Source organism: Ovis aries, chromosome 6, assembly GCF_016772045.2.
Source record: "Ovis aries strain OAR_USU_Benz2616 breed Rambouillet chromosome 6, ARS-UI_Ramb_v3.0, whole genome shotgun sequence".
Lineage (NCBI taxonomy): Eukaryota > Metazoa > Chordata > Mammalia > Artiodactyla > Bovidae > Ovis > Ovis aries.
In genome coordinates, this window is record NC_056059.1 from 93,997,453 (window position 1) to 94,020,144 (window position 22,692).

Genomic DNA, 22,692 nt, shown 5'->3' on the forward strand with positions numbered 1-22,692 from the left:
AAGGGTGACTGCCTCCTCCCTGTGACCGCCGCCTGCCAGTTCAGTGGTTCCATCTTGCTAGAGCTTGTGTTTCTCTCTTTCAACTCCTAGGACCGCAGTCAGCCAGAGGTAACTGACAAGTACTTCCATGACGTGCCCTTTGAGGCCCATTTTGCTTCCGAGTTGCCTGATTTCCAAGTGGTCAGCAGCATGCCAGGCGTGGATGGATTTACTCTGAAGGTAGACGCGCTCTATAAGGTGAGTATGGTGAGAAGAATGGAAGTAGAGCACGAATTCACTTTAAAGGCTACAAAGAAGAGGATGACATCTTCTCTGCAATGCCAGTTTGTTTTTATAGCATTCTTGCTGGCAGGTCTTTTAATTGTTGTTAAACTTACCATTGTTCAACCACTAAGTCCTGTCGAACTCCTTGTGACCCCATGGACTGCAGCACGCAAGGCTTCCCTGTCCTTCACCGTCTCCCAGAGTTCACCCAAGATCATGTCCATCGATTTGGTGATGCCATCCAATCATCTCATCCTCTGTTACACTCGTCTTTTGGCTTCAGTCTTTCCCAGCATCAGGGTCTTGGCTTCCCTGGTGACTCAGACAAGAAATAATCTGCCTGCCATATAGGAGACCTGGGTTCGATCCCTGGGTTGGGAAAATCCCCTGTAGAAGGGAATGGCAACCCACTCTGTTATTCTTGCCTGGACAATTCCAAGGACAGAGGAGCCTGGCAGACTATAGTCCACAGGGTCGCAAACAGTCAGACATGACTGAGCAACTAACCTACTCACCTCAAATTTTATCATCTATCCAATAGACCAAAGCAATAATAAAATTCTTTAATTCGCATATAGTCTCATCATGGTTCTGTGCAGCACCAGCTGTTTTTCACAATCATGTGGAAATATTTAGCAAAATCATAAATACAATCCAGTGATTTCAAATGGCAAGAATTACTAGTATTTGATAAGCAAAAATACTCTTAAGTCCCAGTAATAAGCATGAATTTCCAAGATCAATTTCTACTCTTCTCCATCTTCAAATAGTAAGTCATGACCTTGAATTTCAGAACTGTTATCACTCTTCAGAAATTGTTTCAAAATCATGGAGGGTCTCAATGGGCGGCAGATGAAAGGGAAATAAAATGCTTGATGACATAACCACTCAGAAGATGATCCAAAAAGTGTTCAGATTTAGCAAATTTTTATCAAGTGTCTGTTTATTACGCGCAGAGTAGGTGTTTAATGAATCTTTATTGAATGACTCTATTTTAGCTAAAGTTCATCAACGAATAGTAAATTAGCATACAAACCAGTGGAAGGTCACTGGGAATGAATTGGTTATTAATACTATTGCTCTACTTATGTCAATAAAGACCAACAAATCATAAGCATTCACTAAGCTACAGAAACCCTAAAAGATAAATTCTTAGGGCTATTTCATGGACAAGTATGGAAACAGAAAAAAAAACATGAATATTTGCCCTAAGATCACTTTAATTTGGAAATAGACTAGAATCCCAAAATATTTGGTTCAGTTCTCTATTCAGACACCAACCATTGCTAATGCTTTTCTTTTTCTTTCTTTCTTTTTTCTATACTTCATCAAAACCTTTATTCTGCTACAGCTATAGTGGCATACTTACTAATCCTTAAATGAACCACGCATAGTCTTATCTCAACATTTTTTTTTTTTTTAATTTTAAAATCTTTAATTCTTACATGCATTCCCAAACATGAACCCCCCTCCCACCTCCCTCCCCATAACATCTTTCTGGGTCATCCCCATGCACCAGCCCCAAGCATGCTGCATCCTGCGTCAGACATAGACTGGCGATTCAATTCACATGATAGTATACATGTTAGAATGTCATTCTCCCAAATCATCCCACCCTCTCCCTCTCCCTCTGAGTCCAAAAGTCCGTTATACACATCTGTGTCTCTTTCCCTGTCTTGCATACAGGGTCGTCATTGCCATCTTCCTAAATTCCATATATATGTGTTAGTATACTGTATTGGTGTTTTTCTTTCTGGCTTACTTCACTCTGTATAATCGGCTCCAGTTTCATCCATCTCATCAGAACTGATTCAAATGAATTCTTTTTAACGGCTGAGTAATACTCCATTGTGTATATGTACCACAGCTTTCTTATCCATTCATCTGCTGATGGACATCTAGGTTGTTTCCATGTCCTGGCTATTATAAACAGTGCTGCGATGAACATTGGGGTACATGTGTCTCTTTCAATTCTGGTTTCCTCGGTGTGTATGCCCAGAAGTGGGATTGCTGGGTCATAAGGTAGCATTTTTTAAAGGAGGCCAGTGACCAGTGATGGTCTGATTTATTCTATGACTTTTAAAAAAAGATTCTTTCTTTAGTGGATCAGTTCCCTTTCTCTTTTTTTATTGAAATATATTTGATATACAATGTTATGTTAGTTTCACATGTGATACATAGTGATTTGACTTTTGCATATATTATGAAATGATCAGTGTGGTAAATCTAGTAACCATCTGTACCCATACAAAGTTATTACAGTATTAAAGGCCATATTCCTTATGCTGTGCATTATATCTCATGACTTCTTTATTTTATAGCTGGAGGTTTGTACCTCTTGAGCCCCTTCATGTATCCCGGCCCCCCACGCCCTCCTTCATCTGGCAACTACCTATTTATTCTCTGTATCTGAATCTGTTTTCATTTTGTTTTGCTTGTCTTTTTTTTTTTTAATTCCACATATAAGTAAAATCATATGGTATTAGTCTTTCTCTGACTGACTTATTTCACTTAGTATAATACTTTCTAGGGCTTCCCAGGTGGCTCAGTGGTAAAGAATCTGCTTGCCAATGCAGGAGACACAGATTTGATCCCTGGGTTGGGAAGATCCCCTGGAGGAGGAAATGGCAACCCATTCCAGTATTCTTACCTGGAGAATCCTATGGACAGAGGAGCCTGGTAGGCCACAGTCCATGGGATCGCAAAGAGGTGGAAATGACTAATACAGCCTGTACAGCCTAATAATTTCTAGGTCCATACATGTTGGCACAAATGGCTAGTTTTTTTAATAGCTGAATAGTATTCCATTGTATGCATATATATATATACGCTGCTGCTAAGTCACTTCAGTCGTGTCCGACTCTGTGTGACCCCATAGACGGCAGCCCACCAGGCCCCCCGTCCCTGGGATTCTCCAGGCAAGAACACTAGAGTGGTTTGCCATTTCCTTCTCCAATGCATGAAAGTGAAAAGCGAAAGTGAAGTCGCTCAGTCATGTCTGACTCTTAGTGACCCCATGGACTGCAGCCTCCCAGGCTCCTCCATCCATGGGATTTTCCAGGCAAGAGTACTAGAGTGGGTTGCCACTGCCTTCTCCGATATGGAAATACACACACACACACACACACACACACACACACACACACGCATACACACACCACATCTTCCTTTTCCTTTCATCTTATGGACACGCAAGTTGTTTCCATATCCTGGCTATTGTAAATAATGCGGCTGTGAACATTGGTGTAGCTAATGCTTTTCTTGAAGCCATTCACCCACGGAAGCTTGTGGTGGGCAGTGGTCTTCCCGTCCCCTTCCTCGGGTGGTCTGCGGGCATCAGCGACATGTTCAGTTCATCTCCCGTCTCCTCCTCCTGCAGGTGGAAGCAGGACACCAGTGGTACCTTCAGGTGATCTACGTCATTGGTCCTGATACCATCTCAGGCCCCAGGGTCCAGCGCTCTCTCACAGCCCCTCTGAGACGCCACCGAAGGGACCTGGCAGACCCCAGTGGCTGGCTGAGCCTTGACGAGTCCCTCATCTATGACAATGAAGGAGACCAAGTCAAGAATGGCACCAATATGAAGTCCCTGAACCTGGAGATGCAAGAGCCCATCATAGCTGCTTCTCTCTCCCAAACCGGGGCGTCTATCGGCAGCGCCCTTGCTGCCATCATGCTCCTACTTCTGGTGTCTTTGGTGGCTTGTTTCATCACCAGGAAATGCCAGAAACAGAGGAAGAAGCCGCCCACGGGGGACATCCTGGAGGAATACCCTCTGAATACCAAGGTGGACATGCCCAAGCGGGGCACAGACAGGGTGGAGAAGAATGTGGACAGACAGTACTGCACCGTGCGCAATGTGAACATACTTGGTGAAGCCGAGGGCACCTACGTGTTCAAAGGTGCGAAAGTAAAGAAATTGAATCTGGAAGTCAGAGTTCACAACAATTTACAGGATGGAACAGAAGTTTAATGGAGGAGACCCATTGTGTATTTTTTTTCTAAAGTCATTTTTATAAAACAGGGGGGAAAATACTGATATTTTTATAATCTTGCCAATTAAAAAGGGAATACGATAGCGTTCAGTGGTGGAAGGCACACATCACTTGCATCAACTCACAACTGAGCTACCTCATGGGACAAAGAACCACTGAGACCCCAGAGGATGGAAGGAGTTCTTTCCGTGGATCCCATTAACAGTCTCTGCAGCCGCAAACTGTTCCTTCTGTAAGGCTAGTCTTGGAAAGCCAGTGTTCAGAGTTAGGACGTGACTTAGGTCAGCGGAGGGAGCACACGGGGATGTACTGAAAGGTCTCAGAGGCAGAAAGCGGGGGGCGAGGTGAGGGGGGGCAGTGCTTTTGGTCTCCACTCCCCCACCCTCCCCTCCAGCTCCAGCTCCCTTCTGCTTGTGCTTTTCCTGGGCGTCTGAACCGCAGAGTTCACATTGCTGATGCACAGATTCCGCTCAGAATTCTGCTAATCAGCACCTATGTGTTTGCTCATGCATCCAGTTGACAGTCTGCACTCTTTGTACTCTGACTGTACTTTGCATCACCAGCCCTTTTCACCTGGAGGTTTAAACTGCTCTGGACTAGAACATTTCTCCGAGAAACCTCAGCCTCTCCTGTCAGGCATCAGGCATGGGGGAAACCCCCTCCCACTTTATGAGGGGGCACTGAAACCTGGGGAGAAGGAAGGACCTGGCAGGTGTCTCAGAGCACATCAGAGAGGCTCTGCGCCCTCGGCCCAGGGGATGTCCTTGTGCCCAGCTGGCTTACACTGCAGCCAGGAGACATCCTCCCCAGGCAAGATCGCTGCACTGTGCCCCTTTAGCCAACATTGCCTGTGGGTGCTTGACCCACCTACCACAGTTCCTGCTGCCCCAGGCTTTTCCCAGTCCGGTAATAGACAAGCCCTGTGCTTTGCTAGCTGTGGGGCTTTTATTTTGTTAGGGCTTCAGAGAAGTCAGTGATTCATTTGAATAAAGCCAATCAGGAGAAAGCTCAGGCCCCAAGTAAAATCAGAGTTGAGGATTCCCTGGTACTCACAGCACAAAAGTGCTAGTGCTCACAGCAGACAGGGTACTCGCTCAGCAAATAAAGGCCGGGCTTCCGGTACAGTATTTCAGGGATTTCTCTTTGGGGGTTCTTTTTTTGGTAGCTCAGGCACTTATTTTACCATATCAGCACAGCACATGACAAGGCCATGAACACATGGCTTTAAAACGATTTAGTGTTCGAATAGCAGCTTAATGATGTAGTATGTAGTGTGCACACCACTTGCTTTTGTGTTGTTTTATTTCTGCTGAGTTGGCAAAAACGTAAGCACGCATGTCATGTTGTTTTGAACTGGAGGCCCCTTTCTGTTGTTCGAGAGGAAAAGACACTTCCCCTTCCTGACACCCGTCACACCTTTACCGCTGAGCAAATCGCGGAGCATTCACACTGTGTAATATTTGTATTAGAGTTGAGCCTCACTCTGAGAACATTCCACATTGGAAGCACTTTGGTACTCAGAGCTAGAAAGAATGAACCATATAAGGTTTCAGGCATCTCTGCTGGAGTCCAAGCTCCTTGAGAGGAGGGCGGGCGTTAGCCATGCCTTGGATTCTCCAGCAGTGCCTGGCACATCACACGCACTCCAGGAATATGTGTTAAGTGAACAAATAAATGATGTCATGGGTGAAGGATAGAGGAGTCAATTTAGGGAAGAGGGGAGAGAGTATGGTGCCAATATCATAAGGGCAAGTAGAGAAAAAAATAACCCTCCTACTTGGATCATAAAATAATCTTCTTGTTGGGGCAGAGAAGCAGCACTCGACACAGGCGTGAATCTGGCATGGACTTCAGGAGGGCTGAACCGAGAAACTGGCATAGCATGTTAACAGGAGGTGAGACTGTGAGGCAGGCTCCTGAGCAGGACAGTTGGAGGAGAGTTGGATGAGCATTCCAAGATGAGCGTGAGTTTCTAGGGAAGGGAGAGTTGGAGAGATTGGGCCCCCGAACCCGATTCTCCTGCCTGCTCAGGTGAGACCTGCTGGGGTGTTTGGAGGTGGAATGTCTCTACTGGCCTCATGTACACCCAGAACTGGTGTTTCATGACCGGAGAGCTCATCAACCCAGCACAGAATTCTCTCCAGAGCAATGAAGCAAAGAACCCGCCTGCCAATGCAGGAGACACAGATTCAGTCCCTTCGTGGGGAAGATCCCCTGGAGAAGGAAATGGCAACCCACTCCAGTATTCTTGTCTGGAGAATCCCATAGACAGAGGAGCCTGGCGGACTACAGTCCATGGGGTCGCAAGAGTCAGATAGGACTTAGCAACTAAACAAAAACAACTTATATGAGAAGGTTGCCACTATTTCTGCCAGGACAGAGCCAGTCACTCGCGGATCAACTTTTGCTGGGGCCTGTTGTGTCTCACTACTCCTAGATCCCTGAGGGCTTGCATGTGAAAGCAGCAGCTCCCCCCTTGCTGGGAGAGCCTTCTGGCACAGCCCTTCCGATCCTACTGAACAGGGCACATGGGTGGGAAGAGTGAGGACAGGAGGCAGAAGGGGGCTGGTGTGGGAAGGAGTGGAGGCTGATCTCAGTGTGCTCCTAGCAGCCTCTGTGGAAGGGTCTCAAGTGACACGGGCAGCGTCTATGTGGACCATGAGATAGTGAGTTGTCAGTGTGAAAGGGAAGTCCTTGGGGTCATTTGTGCCCCCCTTCCTTTCTATCCTCCACCCCCACCACATACACTTCATCCTTCTCTAGCGGATGCACACGTGTGAAATAGGAGGTGTTCAGAGATGTAAAGCGGAGACGGACTGCTTCGATACAGAATTTTTCATTTCATTTTATACATCATACATATGAGGAAGCAGAAAATTTGCTGACTGACCTGGGATGCTATTCCAGTCAAAGCTTTCCTTTCAATTCTAACTCGCTCACTAAGGCCTTGTGTGTGTTTTACTAACCTTTCCTACCATGCCTTTAGGTGAACAGGAACAAAAGCCCCTCAGGGGTTGCTATTTGCTATCACAAGCTGGCTGTGAAGATTCAGAGAAAGAAGAGTCTGTACCTTTTCCCTCTGATTGTGCCCCAGGCCTCCTGGCCTCGTGCGGATTCTTATGGGGAGATGCAGAAAGAGTGTGGAAATGTGTTTGCACAATCTTACGAAATCTAGTCTTGGTGTACCCTAGGTATTCATTCTCAGATACTACACACCTGCTCAGACTTGAGTAAAACATCTGTGGTGCTGTCAACCTGATTCCTTGACTCTGAAATGATTTTTGTATTTCCAATACCAATCTGTGTGTTATGAATTTCTGATTTCTCCAATAGCATATGCCACCATATAAATTTGTATTAATAAATGACAGCCTGTGTTTTATTTGCTGTGTTCATCTTACTAGATTCTTTATCTCATCAACATAAGACAAGTGCTATGGAGATGGCAAAATCATTCTAAAATTTGAGACAGATTTTTTTGGAGAAAATCCCTCTGAAGGGGTTGTATCTGAGACATTCACTACTTGGGCTAAGGTCAAGAATAAGTTACCTATCCTCGTATTATCATAGTTCTTCTTTTGCTCTCCATTGAAACCCCAGGAAAAGAAGAATAATTAAAATTTTAGTGTGCTAAAGATGATCATCGATGCTGTATTTATCATCATAAAACCTCAGGACACTTGAAATAGTGTGAAAATGACTATGTCCTTTTATGCAGGCACAAAGTTTATTTTAATATTTATTTTTATTTCTTTATTTGGCTGTACCAGGTCTTTGTTGTGGCACATGGGATCTTTAGTTGTGGCATGTGGGATCTAGTTCCCCAACCAGGGATCAAACCCGGGCGCTCTGCATTGGGAGCGTGGAGTCTCAGCCACTGGCCCACCAAAGAAGTCACTGGACACAAAGGTTTGTGTCCATAACTCACCCTGTAACTGACAAATCTCCAAATAAGAATTTATTGGCCGGTGCAGGAAAAATGGCAGAGTCAGAATGAAACTGAGGCCAGGCATTCTGCATGCCTGTCCTCCCTGAGAAACCAATGACAGTAATCACCAAGGCTCTGTTGGTACATTCTAATAGCACATTTGCAAACCCAGCAAGACTTGAGAAAGATTTTTCATAAAATCCAGGGAAAAGATGCCACAACCTAACCTAGGGTTTCCTTTTCCTTCAATGTTGCCATGGGCTTTGTGTAAACTTAACTTCCTCAGAATTTCCTATTATTGTCTTTTGCCTAAAAGCAGGCCTTCAGCCCCAGAGTGTATTTCTCTTGGGCCCATGAAGAAGCTGATTCAGGAACCAATCTATGAATTGCCAAGAGTTGCCATCAAAATGCTTCTTAAGACCTGAAATTTCATGGAAACTTGGAGGAAAGTGGCAGAAAATTAGTTCTTATTTAGATTTTGCAATATCTCAGACTTGGGTTTTGAAGAAACATAATGAGAGCAGGTGAGGGAAACTATAGAGAACATCCTACTAGATTTAACCCCATGAAATTGCTAATTTTGTAAGTCAAAACAGTCCAGGATCAGTAGTTTACACCTCTCAACCTAATATTTAGATGCCACAGTGTGTACTAAAGATTCTATCCCAAGTTTCCCTGATGGTCTAGTGGTTAAGAATCCACTTGCCGATGCAGTGAACACCGGTTCAGTCTCTGGTCCGGAAGATCCTACATGCTGTAGGGCAACTAAGCCTGTGAGCCACAACTACTGAGCCCACGGGCTTCAACTACTGAAGCCCAAGCATCCTGCAGCCTGTGCCCCACAGCAAGAGAAGCCCCTGCAGTGAGAAGCCCGGGTAACACAGAGAGTAGCCCCAGTTTTCCTCAACTAGGGAGAGCCTGTGTGCACCAGTGAGGACCCAGCGAAGGCAAAACTAAATAAATAACTAAAAAAAAAAAGGAAGTTTCTATCCCCAAATGAGCCGGTGATAGTTCTAACCAGGAGCACACTGCAGCTAGCCCAGGTAAAATCCTAGGGACAGTGTCAATATCATATTGGGCACACAGGTGGCGCTAGTGGTAAAGAACCCTCCTGCCAATGAAGAGACTCGAGACAGTTTTATCCTTGGTTGGGAAGAACCCCTGGAGGAGGGTATGGCAACCGACTCCCGTATTCATGCCTGGAGAACCCCATGGACAGAGGAGCCTGATGAGCTACAGTCCACGGGGTCGCAAAGAGTCGGACACAAATGAAGCAACTTAGCATGCACACATGGCAGTCAAGATCAATGATTTCTTCACCTTCTCTACCTCATTCAGTCCTGGTTATGACCCTGTGAAATAGGTGAAGATCATTGTCCTGGACAATTTTCTGTGAATGTTCCACATGAATCCCAGGATTTCAAGTATTTGCACAAACTGATATTGCTTAAATGTGGTCCAAAGCTCCTATACCTCTGATTTAATGCTTGTCCCAAAGAATCCAGCCACTTGATTGATACAAGAAAATAGCCCCATGGTGCAACTCTCTCTTAAAAAAAAAAACAACACAGAAAGCTAACAGAATTTTATCCCCATGGTCATTTTAATTTAAGGCTGCAGGCTACAGACCATGGGGTCACAAGGAGTTGGACACAACTAACCACACACACAGCACCAAACTCCAAGACCAGCAAGTCAGAAAAGTTTATTAGAATCCAGGCTTTGGGAGAGTGTCTGTAAATTGTTAAATAAAATTTTTAAAAAATGTTTCACGATGTCTCCCTTAAACATTCCAACTAAATTAGGAATGTGTCCAAAATGAACTCGCGCTCAACACCAGTAACTCACAGAAGTCCTTGGGCTGCTTATTCTGTTTGCCTTCACACCACTCCTCTGCCCCAGTTCCTATGCTCCAGGGAACTGGCTTCCTGAAATTGCTTCTCCAAAGCTTTCTTGGGCCCTTGGCCTCTACCCTCCCCCCAGTGCTTTGCCCTGGTTGTGGCCATGCTTGCATCCCTCCTAGGCCACAGGTCCTGTTGGGCAACTCTCTCCCATTTGATTATAATTTCCTATGATTTTCTAATATGACTTTGCACTACAATGTTATATTTGACTCTCAAGTTGTTCTTTTTAGCAGAGAGGAAAGGGGACATAGGAAAGGCAGCTTCTTATAAAACTACAGCATTCTTCAATGCATTCAGAATGGTGAAAGTTTCATCAAACAGTCTTTTCTGGGTTTTTTTTGAATGATGATAAACATGGTTTCTGGGATCCTAATATTTATCATTCTTATCATTTTACCATCTAAAATTTACTTCTGAGAAAATTCATCCTTTGAGGGAAAAGCATTAATTTTACAAATACACTGCAGCATGATTCTAGTTTAAATGGTGGTAACTGGGCAATTGTCACAACTAGAAAACCTAAAAAAACAAAGTGCATTTTGTTTTCAAGTTGTCATCCTGAAACCAAAGAGGTTAAATCCTGAACCTGGAGCAACTAAAATAAATCCATGTAAACACCACGTGTTACTATATCCTTCTGGGTAGAAATCTAACTTTATTACTTCCTGGTTGTGTGGGACACAACTAGTAGAAGTTACTGAATGCCACTGAGCCTGTCTCTGAATTTGCAAAATACAGGTAATCACACACACCTAATTTAAGCTCTTCTGTAGACATGAAATAAGCCAATATATGCCAAGTGCATTTCTCAATGTCATATAAATTATGGGTTCTCAATACATATCCCCCTGTTGCTCCCATAATAATCCCAGAATGTTCCAGGATGAGTTGGGACTTGATAATCTATTGTAGCAGTCCCTGAATGGGAGTCAGAATGGAAGGCTGTTCTATCTTGGCAGAAAACTCAACATGTTAGATTTGGAAGTCAGGTGGTTCCGAGGCACTGATTGACAAGCAAGACCACCTCTCTGCTTTCTCTATTGAAGCTCCTCTTCCATTTAAGGAAGGATGTCCTCTTAAACAGGCTTCCCTGGTGGCTCAGCAGTAAAAGATCCACCTGCAGAGCAGGAGATGCAGGAGACCTGGGTTCCATCCCTGGGCTGGGAAGATCCCCTGGAGGAGGGCATGGCAACCCACTCCAGTATTCTTGCCTGGAGAATCCCATGGACAGAGAAGCCTGGCAGGCTACAGTCCATGGGATTGCAAAGAGGTGGACACGACTGAGCGAATGACACTCTTTGATCCAAACCAAAGGTTCAGAATCTGCACCTTTCAAAGCATGGTATAATGGCTTTGCAATAGCCCAAAGTTTGGTTTCCATATGTGACAAAATCCCAACATTCCTAGGAAAACCGTGGAGTTGTCACAGGCTTTTTGGTCCGTTCTAGATCTAATAATTTGTTAGTTTCTCTAATTTTAAAATAACTCATCATTTGGCCACCAATAAATTATAAAAAGACCTCTTATAGGCCTAACGCAAACAAACACACAATAGAACAGCCTAGGAAGATCAGATAGAAATTTTACATCTCAAAGATACATAAAAGCATACGTTTCCTTCTAGGAAGTCTTCGTTTAAAGTTACCAAACCAGCTTCTCCTTTTTTAAAAAAAAAATCACCTTAATTACATACACAATAAAAAGATCTCCCTCAAAAAAATTTTTTATGTGTGTGTGAGCACTTTCAATTTCCAATTAAATAAATACTTGTCATAACTATAGGTTGCTAGTAATCTAGGATTTTCCCTAGGGGACTCAGATGAAATCTTAGAGTAAGTGCTTCCCATTCTAGCTCAAGCAGTTAGGGTCTGATGTCTGTGCTCACAAACCAAAGTAAACAAGCCAAACCATGATAGCAGGAAGTCACTAAAAAGAAAACAAATGGCAAAGAGATGCTCAGAAATCCAAAAACGAAATGGCAAGAATGCCCCAAATATGACTTTTGAGTCCCACTAAGCCTGTGACATATGTCCAAAGCAGTGTGTTACAAACAGGGACCCCCTTCTATAGGGAGACATCTCCAAACTGGAACTGCATCAGTTCCTCAAATGGAAAACATCACGAGGTGCACACCAGGGGACTTATCTAAATGCTAGTGAGTGTCTCCATATACAAGACGCCCCATTTCTGATCCTCCAATATCCAGTGTTTCTGGGGTGAAAAGTTCAGGAAAAGTGCACTCAGCCTTGGCAGCTGAAAGGGTAACTTCTCTCCTTTTCTCCATCACAGTCCCAGAGTTCTGCAGCCAAGTTGGCAGGCAGGTTGGTGTGATCCCAGCGCCGCCCTGTGAAAGGAGTCCCTGGTGTTCCCATAGCCAAGGGGCCCTGTGGGGCCACCTGCCCGCCACCAACTGCCAGACAAGTCCCCCAAATTGTTGCCAACCATAATCTTGGCTTTTTCTGCCCACTGAAGCTGATTTAAAAATATGGAAACAAAATTTGGAGGTAACAGAAAGGTGGCTTTATTTCTCAGCCGGCAGAGAGGGCTGCCTCTCACCCCCAACCTCACCAAGGGGAGTCTAGGGGATGACAGCTCGCAGTCAGGCGTCAGCGATGAGGAACAAAGGTGTTAGGATCTTGCCAAAGACACCGATAGGCTGGCATCAGTAACCCAGCAATTGAGCCTTGTAGTTTGGTGGCTCTGAGTCCTTCTTTCTGATATGTAACTACAAGGGGAAGGAAGTGTTGCAAGGGTAAGCAACGGATAATAGGAGCAAAATTTTGCGCCTGCATAGTTAGGGGGCAGAAAAGCAAGCTTAGTTGCAGACAGGCAGAGTTAGGAGCAATTAAAGTAAAAAAGAAAGAATGAAAAAAAAAAAAACCAAAAAAACTAAGGATGTTCAGGCCTGCTCACTGTTCCCTTTTATCTTTTCTGGTCTCAGGAAAGGGAAGGAAAAACTCATTCCTCGTTTTCCTTTTCACTGCAACGTGGGGACTGTCTCATCTTTGAATCCACAAGGCCAGAACAAAACACGCATTGCAAAATATCTGAAAAAAACTTAATGTGACGGAGAAGTGAAAATGGAAGACACAGGGTTTCACTATGAGGATGAGAAAGGAGGGTGGGAAAGTTTAGAAATTGCCCCCACACTCCATCGGGGAGGTCTAAGACGCACGTGTGGGGAACTGCAGCCCGGGGACCCGGGGCGCGGCTTCCCTTTTCCGGCCGCCGGTGGGAGCAGGTGGAGCCGGGAGGAGGCGGAGGGGCGGGAGGAAGGGGTGCGGTCCCAGGGCGGGCTGCCGGGCGGGAGGGAGCGCGGAGCAGCGTCCCGGGGCGCACTCCCTCGCTGGCAGCTCTTCCGCACGCCGGCTCCCGGGGCGGCTCCCTAGGTAAGTTCAGCCTCCCCACGCCCAGCCGCAAGCCTCTCCCGCTGCCCTCGCTGCCCTGCGGCCCGAATCCGCGGGTGAGCGTCGACCTTCCCCTGCGAGCGCAGCGCCGGGCTGGCACCCACGGCGCGGACCGACCCGGCTGCAGGGTGCAGGGTCCCAGGGGGATGGGCCGGCATGGAGTCCACGGCCCCGGTTTCAGAATCGAGGAAGCCGAGGCCCCAGGCAGCAGAAGTGCCTGCCCTGAGAGGGTCACCCGGTCCTGGTCAGGGCGGGGCGCACGCTGACCAGCTTTTCATCACAGCGAGCGGGGCGGGGATGCAGTTGGCCATCTTCGTCTCCCCAACTCTGAAGGTCTTAGGAACAGGAAAAGAACGGGGAGTTAGAATGGCCCTTCCGGTGCCTGGTGTCTCCGGAGTAGTTCTGAACTCGGTTCTGAGGACTTGGAAACCCACCCATCCTTGTGAGCACGTCTTCCTCCTCACGTAGGCACTTAATTTTATTTCACTTGACTTTTTAAGGAGTTGAAAGTATGTTATATTGAGCGTTAGGAGCCCCAGAAGTTTGCTTTTCCTTCAAAAGACTCACCTTTTTCTTTGATTACAATAGTCTGATTCACTGGACGTGAATCATTCCCCTGGCATTTGAGTCAACAGATAGGGGATCTGAGTCCTGATTGCAACTGACCATATATAGGAAATTGTGGTTTCCCCCCGGTCAAGAAGGTTCAGGGTCGCTGGAGGCCCCTTTGGCTGCTGATAAGAAGGTTGTTATCTACATCTGTGACTTTATTTCGGTTTTGTTAAGTAAGTTCATTTGGGAGGAAGGAGGGGGAGGGATAAATTAGGAGATTGGAATCACCCTATACACTGCTGCTGCTGCTGCTGCTGCTGTTAAGTCGCTTCAGTCGTGTCCAACTCTGTGCGACCCCATAGATGGCAGCCCACCAGGCTCCCCCGCCCCTGGGATTCTCCAGGCAAGAACACTGGAGTGGGTTGCCATTTCCTTCTCCAGTGCATGAAAGTGAAAAGGGAAAGTGAAGTCGCTCAGTCCGTGACTTAGCGACCCCATGGACTGCAGCCCACCAGGCTCCTCCATCCATGGGATTTTCCAAGCAAGAGTACTGGAGTGGGGTGCCATTGCCTTCTCCGCTATACACACTACTATATATATATATTTAAAAAATAGATAACTGATAAGGACATGTATAGCACAGAGAACTCTACTTAGTACTGTGCGATGGCCTGTGTGGGAAAAGGAAAAAAAAAAGAGTGGCTATAGGTATAATAGATTCACTTTGCTCTATACATGAAACTAACACAACACAGTGAATCAACTATACTCAAATAAATAAAAATAAAAAAAGAAGACAGTTGTAACATGGCAGGCTAAATTCTTATCAAGGATTTGTGTTCCACATAGACAGACTTTGCCCTTTGGAGTAGGTATTTCACAACTTTTAAAAAATCAACTTCGTGAAAATTGTAATTCATAAAAACATTACGCCATTTGCTGTCATGAAGGCAGAAAACTTCAGACAGATAAGAAAACGAATTGAAAGATGTAAAGAAAACCAGAGGGCTTCCCTGATAGTTCAGTTGGTAAAGAATCTGCGTGCAATGCAGGAGACCCTGGTTCGATTCCTGGGTCCGGCAGATCCCCTGGAACAGATAGGCTATCCACTCCAGTATTCTTAGGCTTCCCTTGTAGCTCAGCTGGTAAAGAATCTGCCTGCAATGCAGGAGGTCTGGGTTCGATCCTTGGGTTGGGAAGATCCCCTGGAGAAGGGAAAGGCCACCCACTCCAGTATTCTGGCCTGGAGAATTCCATGGACTGTGTATCATGGGATCACAAAGAGTCAGACAAGACTGAGCGACTTCCACTTTCAGAGAAGACCAGAGCCTCGTTCCCAGAAGCCTGTGGTTCTACAGAGACATTTGTTGAAATATAGGCACCAAAGAGGAAGTAAAGGAATTGATGTGAACACTCTAATCTCTTTCAGAAAACGGTGTCTTAAGGTTCTATCGTTGCGTCATTTAGACTCCACTGTGGAGTAATTCTTCACTTCTTAGTTCAGTTCAGTTCAGTCACTCAGTTGGGTCCGACTCTTTGCGACGCCATGAACCACAGCACGCCAGGCTTCCCTGTCCGTCACCAACTCCCGGAGTTCACCGGGAGTTGAAACCCCATGTCCATTGAGTCAGTGAAGCCATCCAACCATCTCATCCTTTGTCGTTCCCTTCTTTTCCTGCTCTCAATCTTTCCCAGCATCAGAGTCTTTTCCAGTGAGTCAGCTCTTCGCATCAGGTGGCCAAAGTATTGGAGTTTCAGCGTCAACATCAGTTCTTCCAGTGAACACCCAGGACTGATCTCCTTTAGGATGGACTGGTTGGATCTCCTTGCAGTCCAAGGGACTCTCAAGAGTCTTCTTCAACACCATAGTTCAAAAGCATCAATTCTTCAGTGCTCAGCTTTCTTTATAGTCCAGCTCTCACATCCATACATAACTACTGGGAAAACCATAGCCTTGACTAGATGGGCCTTTGTTTACAAAGTAATATCTCCGCTTTTTAATATGCTGTCTAGATTGGTCATAACTTTCCTTCCAAGGAGTAAGCGTCTTTTAATTTTATGGCTACAATCACCATCTGCAGTGATTTGGGAGCCCCAAAAAGTAAAGTCTGACACTGTTTCCCCATCTATTTCCCATGAAGTGATGGGACCAGATGCCATGATCTTCATTTTCTGAATGTTGAGCTTTAAGCCAGCTTTTCACTCTCCACTTTCACTTTCATCAAGAGGCTCTTTAGTTCTTCTTCACTTCTTAAACCTGTGATAAATGTTCATAATTTATAAATTATACTGGATCAGCACATATTGGGGCTTCTCAGGTGGCTCAGCAGGTAAAGAATTCGCTTACAGTGCAGGAGATGTGGGTTCAATCCCTGGATTGGGATGATTCCCTGGAGTAGGGCATGGCAACCCACTCTGGTATTCTTGCCTGGAGAATCCCACGGACTGCAGTCTATAGGGTCACAAAGATTCGTACACGACTGAAGCCACTGAGCATGTAAGCACGTATTGAGCATTAGCTTTGACAGTGTATTGGCTGGGCACTTAGGTAAGTAAGAAACTTGGGGTTAAATGCACATCTTTGGAGTGTAACTGCCTAAGTTCAGTAGGGGACCACTCACTCCCTGTGTGGCTGGAATGTAGCCTCCGTTTCGCAGCCAAACTGGTTGGCGGAGCCTGCCCATGCGGAACCCCTGGGTTCCAGGAGCCAACTGTACTGTGCCCTTGTGTATAAGGGATTTAAGCACCCTCAGATTTTGTTAAATGCTGGACGAGGTTGGGGAGAGGGCCTGGGACCATGGATATGAAGGGACTCTGGGACCATGGATGTGGAGGGACTGACTGTACCTTTCTATGCCTCAGCTTCCTCATTTGCAACTTGAAGATGTTATAAATGATACTCGGCTCTCCTGGATCATTGTGAGGCTTATATTGAATCATTTATTCATTCCATAGCATTTTTTTAGTACTTCTGTGCCCCAGTGAACAGACATGACGAAAATCTCTAGCCTTTCAGAATTGACCATATCGTGTTTTTGTATTATCTGCAACATAGTAGAAACTCAAAACATTTGCTCATATTATTAACACATATAATTTCATTTAATGCCAGCAGTGGCCATCCTCTCCCCCTTTTTACAAATGAGGAAACTGAGGCTCAAAGAGATTGTGTCTGGCTTTAAGGGGCAAAACCAGAACTAATGATATTTTGAATCCACTGTATGTTTAGAGGGATGTAACATTAGCTGTCATAACTAGAGAGTCAGCTGCCCTTCCGTAAGTGATTCTGAGAATATTGAGGCTAAATGTTTCTAGGGACTAATAGTGTCATTTCCTGTTGTACTTTACTGTGGGCTATCACTGAATATTTAGAATATTTTGTTCCTGGGAAGAGTGGGAGCAACTTTTATTTCTAAGTCAACCCTGGATATTTGCCAGCACGTTTGAACAATGTCTACATATGACAGTGTGACTGGATTCCCAGTCAGGACTCTGTCAAAGAAATACCCCTTTCTACCTACAGGCTCTACCAAGATATGGACCTTCCTCAAAAAGCAAGCATGTTTGTTTATAAAAGGCTGTAGACTTGGAGCCTTGTAAAATGTAAATGGAGATTTCAGAAACACAAGGATTCAAACTGAAGCTAGTTAATAATTGGAGAAGAGGGGACAGGTTTTTCCGTTCCCGGTGATGGTGGGAGGCTCCCCTGGTGACTCTGATGGTAAAGAGTCTGCCTGCAGTGCAGGAGACCCAGGTTCGAACCCTGGGTTGGGAAGATCCCTTGGAGAAGGAAACGGCAACCCACTCCGGTATTCTTGTGTGGAGAATTCCATGGACAGAGGAGCCTGTGGCTACAGTCCACGAGGTCACAAAGAGTCAAACACGACTGAGCGACTTATCTTTCTTGTAAACTTATGCTTTCCAGTAAACATATTTGCAAACTTTTTGAATAGAGAGATTTTTTTTCTTCTCTCTTGCTTTGAACCCTTCACAGGTCTAGCACAGGGCTTTACAGGTGATGCTAGTGGTAAAGAATCTGTCTGCCAATGCACAAAACACAAGAGATGCAGATTCAATTCCTTTGTCAGGAAGATCCCCTGGAGTAGGAAGGAAATGGCAACCTGCTCCAATATTATTGCTGGGGAATTCCATGGACAGAGGAGCCTGGTTGGCTACAGTCCATAGGGTCAAAAAAGAGTTGGACATGTCTGAACACAAACAGACACACACGGGTCTATCACAGTCCCTTGTAGCTAGTTATCAGCAAATATTTGTTTAGCAAATGGGGTACTTGATATTAGAGACAAGTCTTCTTCCTGAGTTGGTTTCTCTTTAAATATTGGCTTCTGTTTTCTGGGTTTAAGGATTAGACTGAGATTATTGTGCTCTGAATCCCAGGTTGATACCATTCAGTGCTTTATTTTTCTTTTAATAGGTTAGTGTGATCTCAACTCAAGAGAAAGGTGGGCTATCATGGCATCTATCTGGGTAAGTAAAAATCAAGCCTTTATAACAGTAACTTATCCGAATCAAATCAAAGTACAGAAGATCAAAATGTTAAGAAAAAGTTGAAATTCGATAAAAAGTTCCTATGAAAAATTAACATGCCCTCAAAGCTAGAGGATGTCTAAAAGTAAGAAAATATTAAAATGTATTGTAAAGGTACTTAGTTAAAATAATTTGTACTGATGCCAAAGTAGAGAGGTCAATAACAGAATAAATTATGTGATGTGGGAATTTATTATAAGAAAAGACATTTTATATCAGAGAGGAGAAGGCTTATCTAATAAATATTATGAAAATGTCTAGCTATTTGAAGAAAAAGGTAAATTTGTATTCCATCTCTCCTCTTTCATGAAACTAAATTTCAGATATTTTATCCAGATGGATAAAATATTGAAATGAAAGAGACAAAATATGGGTAAATTTAAAAAATTATCTTGGAGTGGGAAAAGCAGTTACAACCATAATACAAACCAAAAGCCTAAAAGAAAAATATCGATCTATTTAACTACATACAAATTTATAATTTATGACAGCAAGCAATACTATTAGTGGAGTCAGAAGGGAACCCACAGGGGAAAAGCATTTGTAACACATTCAACAAAAGATTCATTTCATTAACATAAAAATAGCTTGAATAAATCAATACGAAACATGAACTTGATGAAAAAGCTTTTGAGGGACATGAATAGGATATGAAAAGAATTACAAATAACATGCAAAACGAATATATAAAAAGATGCTATACATCACTGAGAAATAAGGAAATGTAAATAACACAATGAGATATCATTTCTATCTAAGTATTGGTAAAGGTGAAAAAAATGTACAAAGACCAGTGTTGCAGAGGATGTGGGCTGAGAGGCACTCTCATATTCTGTTTATGGAAGAATAAACTTGGCACTCTTTGGGGATGGTATTTTGGCAATATCTATCAGTGTCTAAATGCACAGCCCCTGTAACCCAGTAATTCCACTTCTAGGTATTTATCATACAAATAATACTTGCATAGTCAGTTCAGTTAGTTCAGGTGCTCAGTTGTGTCCAACTCTTTGTGACCCCATGAATTGCAGCATGCCAGGACTCCCTGTCCGTCACCAACTCCCAGAGTTCACTCAAACTCACATCCATCGGGTCAGTGATGCCATCTGGCCATCTCATCCTCTGTCGTCCCCTTCTCTTCCTGCCCTCAATCCCTCCCAGCATCAAAGTCTTTTCCAATGAGTCAACTCTTTGCATGAGGTGGCCAAAGTACTGGAGTTTCAGCTTTAGCATCAGTTCTTCCAAAGAACACCTAGGACTGATCTCCTTTAGAATGGACTGGTTGGATCTCCTTGCAGTCCAAAGGACTCTCAAGAGTCTTCTCCAACACCACAGGTCAAAAGCATCAATTCTTCGGTGCTCAGCCTTCTTTACAGTCCAACTCTCACATCCATACATGACCACTGGAAAAACCATAGCCTTGACTAGACGGACCTTTTTTGGCAAAGTAATGTCTCTGCTTTTGAATATGCTATCTAGCTTGGTCATAACTTTCCTTCCAAGGAGTAAGCATCTTTTAATTTCATGGCTTCGATCACCATCTGCAGTGATTTTGGAGCCCAAAAAAATTAAGTCTGACACTGTTTCCACTGTTTCCCCATCTATTTGCCATGAAGTGATGGGACCAGATGCCATGATCTTCATTTTCTGAATGTTGAGCTTTAAGCCAACTTTTCACTCTCCTCATTCACTTTCATCAAGAGGCTTTTTAGCCTCTTCACTCTCTGCCATAAGGGTGGTGTCATCTGCATATCTGAGGTTATTGCTATTTCTCCCGGCAATCTTGATTCCAGCTTGTGCTTCCTCCAGCCCAGCATTTCTCAATACTTGCATAAGGTTGAAAAAATATAGGCTGATGGACATTCATTTATACTAATGAAAATATGCAGACAGCATAAGTGGCCATCTGTGGGGTATGGTATTACTCAGTTGTAACTTGTAGCCATTTTTATGTCATCACTTAAAAATGAGAAAAAGTGGGTCAGCTGTGTCTATATTGATATGAGAAAGTGTCTAAATATATATTAATAAATAAAAAAATCAAGTTATAGAATAGTATGGACAGAGTGATTCTGTTTTAGAGAAAAAAAGAAAAGAAAAAAATATATACATAAAGACTATTTTTAATGCATCACCTTCTGTGCTCTGATATTTTTTAATGATGAAAATGCATCCTATTTTATAGGTGAGGGGCAGAGAGGCTTCAAGGGTAACTACAAGGGAGATGTGAGCAGGCCTTGGTATACTTGGTAGGAGATGTATCGTCATGAGGCTTTGCTTGGTGCCACATGATTCCCCGTCACTGGTCAGTAGGCTGATCTTCTGCTTTCCAGATCTGAAATTCCTGTGGCCATTATGGCTCTCTAGAGCTTCCTTGGTGGTTCAGACAATAAAGAATCTGCCCACAACGCAGGAGACCCTGGTTCGACCCCTGGGTCAGGAAGATTGCCTGGAGCAGGAAAGGGCAACCCAGTATCTTTGCCTGGAGAATCCTATGGATAGACGAGCCTGGTGGGCCATGGGGTCTCAGAATCAGACACGACTGAGCTACTAACACAGCACTTCATTATGGCTATCTAGTTATGCTAATTACTTCAGTCATGTCCGACTCTGTGCAATCCTTTGGACAGTAGCCTGCCAGGCTCCTCAGTCCATGGGATTATCCAGGTTTCTGCCAAAAGTCATACAGCCCTAAATTCAGTGTCATTTGATTATAATTTTCTAATATAAATCAGAAATAATCACTTGAATTCAAATCATGTCTTAATTTTAAATTTGCCCATTATTGTCATTAGTGATGTGTGTGTGTGTGGTTAGTCACTCAGTTGGGTCGAGCTCTTAGTGATTCCAAGGACTGAAGCCTGCCAAGCAGGCTACAGTCATCAGTGATACACTGATAAATATTTCATGCCCAGTTTTGAAGTCACCACTGGACTCCTCTGTTCGTGGGATTCTCCACACAGGAATACTGGAGTAGGTTGCCGTGCCCTCCTCCAGGAGATCTTTCCAGCCTAGGGATCAAACCCACGCCTCTTACATCTACCTGCATTGCCAGGTAGGTTCTTTCTAGTAGAGTCTGATGCAAAAAAAAAATTTTATCTCTCCAAAAAATTAGTCTCCCTCTAGCCCTTGTCCATTGGTTTATTGACATTAATGATTTAGTTGGTCTGGCTCTCCCACTGACACACCTTCAAAGTCATAGCACATTTTCTGAAGGTCTGGGAGAGACCCAGGTAAGTATGAGAGAGGGTGTATTCATTTCCTTCTGCTTTCATAAGCAGTCACCACACATTTAGCAGCTTAAATTCATTAGAGCCCAAAATGGGTCTCGTGTCACTAAGATCAAGGACTCGGCAGGGCTGCCTTCCTTTCTGGAGACTTTGGGAAGAATCCGCCTCTGAGCTTATTTATATAAGTGCATGCTTGGGTGTGTCCAACTCTTTGTGACCCCATGGATTGTAGCCCACCAGGCTCCCTGTCCATGGAATTATCCAGGCAAAGAAAGTGAAAACCCACTGGAGTGGGTTGCCATTTCCTCCTCCAGGACATCATCCCGACCCAGGGATTAAACCTGAGTCTCTTGCATCTCCTGCATTGGCAGGCAAATTCTTTACCACTTCTCCACCTGGGTTGTTGGCAAAATTCAGACCCTTGCAGTTATGAGACTGAATTCCTTGCTGGCTGTCAGCAGGAGCTGTCCTTATCTCCTGGAGGCCACTGCTAGTCCTTGTGCTTGGCCTCTACATCTTAGAGCAGCTGCAGTGCATGGAATCCATTTTGTGCTTTGCATTCTCTCTAGCTTGCCCTTCTGGGGCCACACCCGGATAATCCAGGATAATTTCTCCATTTTGATTTTTTTTTTAATTTGTACTTTTTGGCTGTGTGAGTGGCATGTGAGATCTTAGTTTCCTGACCAGAGATGGAACCCCTGTCCCCAGCAGTGGAAGCTCAGAGTCCTAACATTGGACCACCAGGAAAGTCCCTAATTTCTGTTTTAAGGTCTGGAACCTTAATTACATTTGCAAACTTCTTTAGTCATGTAACATTACATTTGCAGGGTCCAAGGATTACTGTGTGGACATTTTATTTGAGAGCCA

At 44.4% G+C, this 22,692-nt stretch overlaps 2 protein-coding genes across 3 annotated transcripts in view; both read left to right on the top strand.

The window, feature by feature from the left end:
- Positions 1-7,641, top strand: part of FRAS1 (Fraser extracellular matrix complex subunit 1) — a 523,572-nt gene extending 515,931 nt beyond the window's left edge. Inside the window, exons 73-74 of the mRNA XM_027970762.2 lie at positions 91-237; positions 3,644-7,641. Of these exons, the coding sequence (XP_027826563.2) occupies positions 91-237; positions 3,644-4,237 (741 nt within the window). The 3' untranslated portion in view covers positions 4,238-7,641. The remainder of the gene's footprint in view (positions 1-90; positions 238-3,643) is intronic.
- Positions 7,642-13,426: 5,785 nt separating this feature from the next.
- ANXA3 (annexin A3) overlaps positions 13,427-22,692 on the top strand; it is a 74,216-nt gene continuing 64,950 nt past the window's right edge. Inside the window, exons 1-2 of one of the 2 annotated variants that reach the window (XM_060417650.1) lie at positions 13,427-13,480; positions 15,746-18,538. In XM_060417650.1, coding sequence (XP_060273633.1) covers positions 18,524-18,538 — 15 coding nt within the window. In that variant the 5' untranslated portion in view covers positions 13,427-13,480; positions 15,746-18,523. The remainder of the gene's footprint in view (positions 13,481-15,745; positions 18,539-22,692) is intronic. The other variant, XM_015096575.3, reaches the window with a different exon arrangement.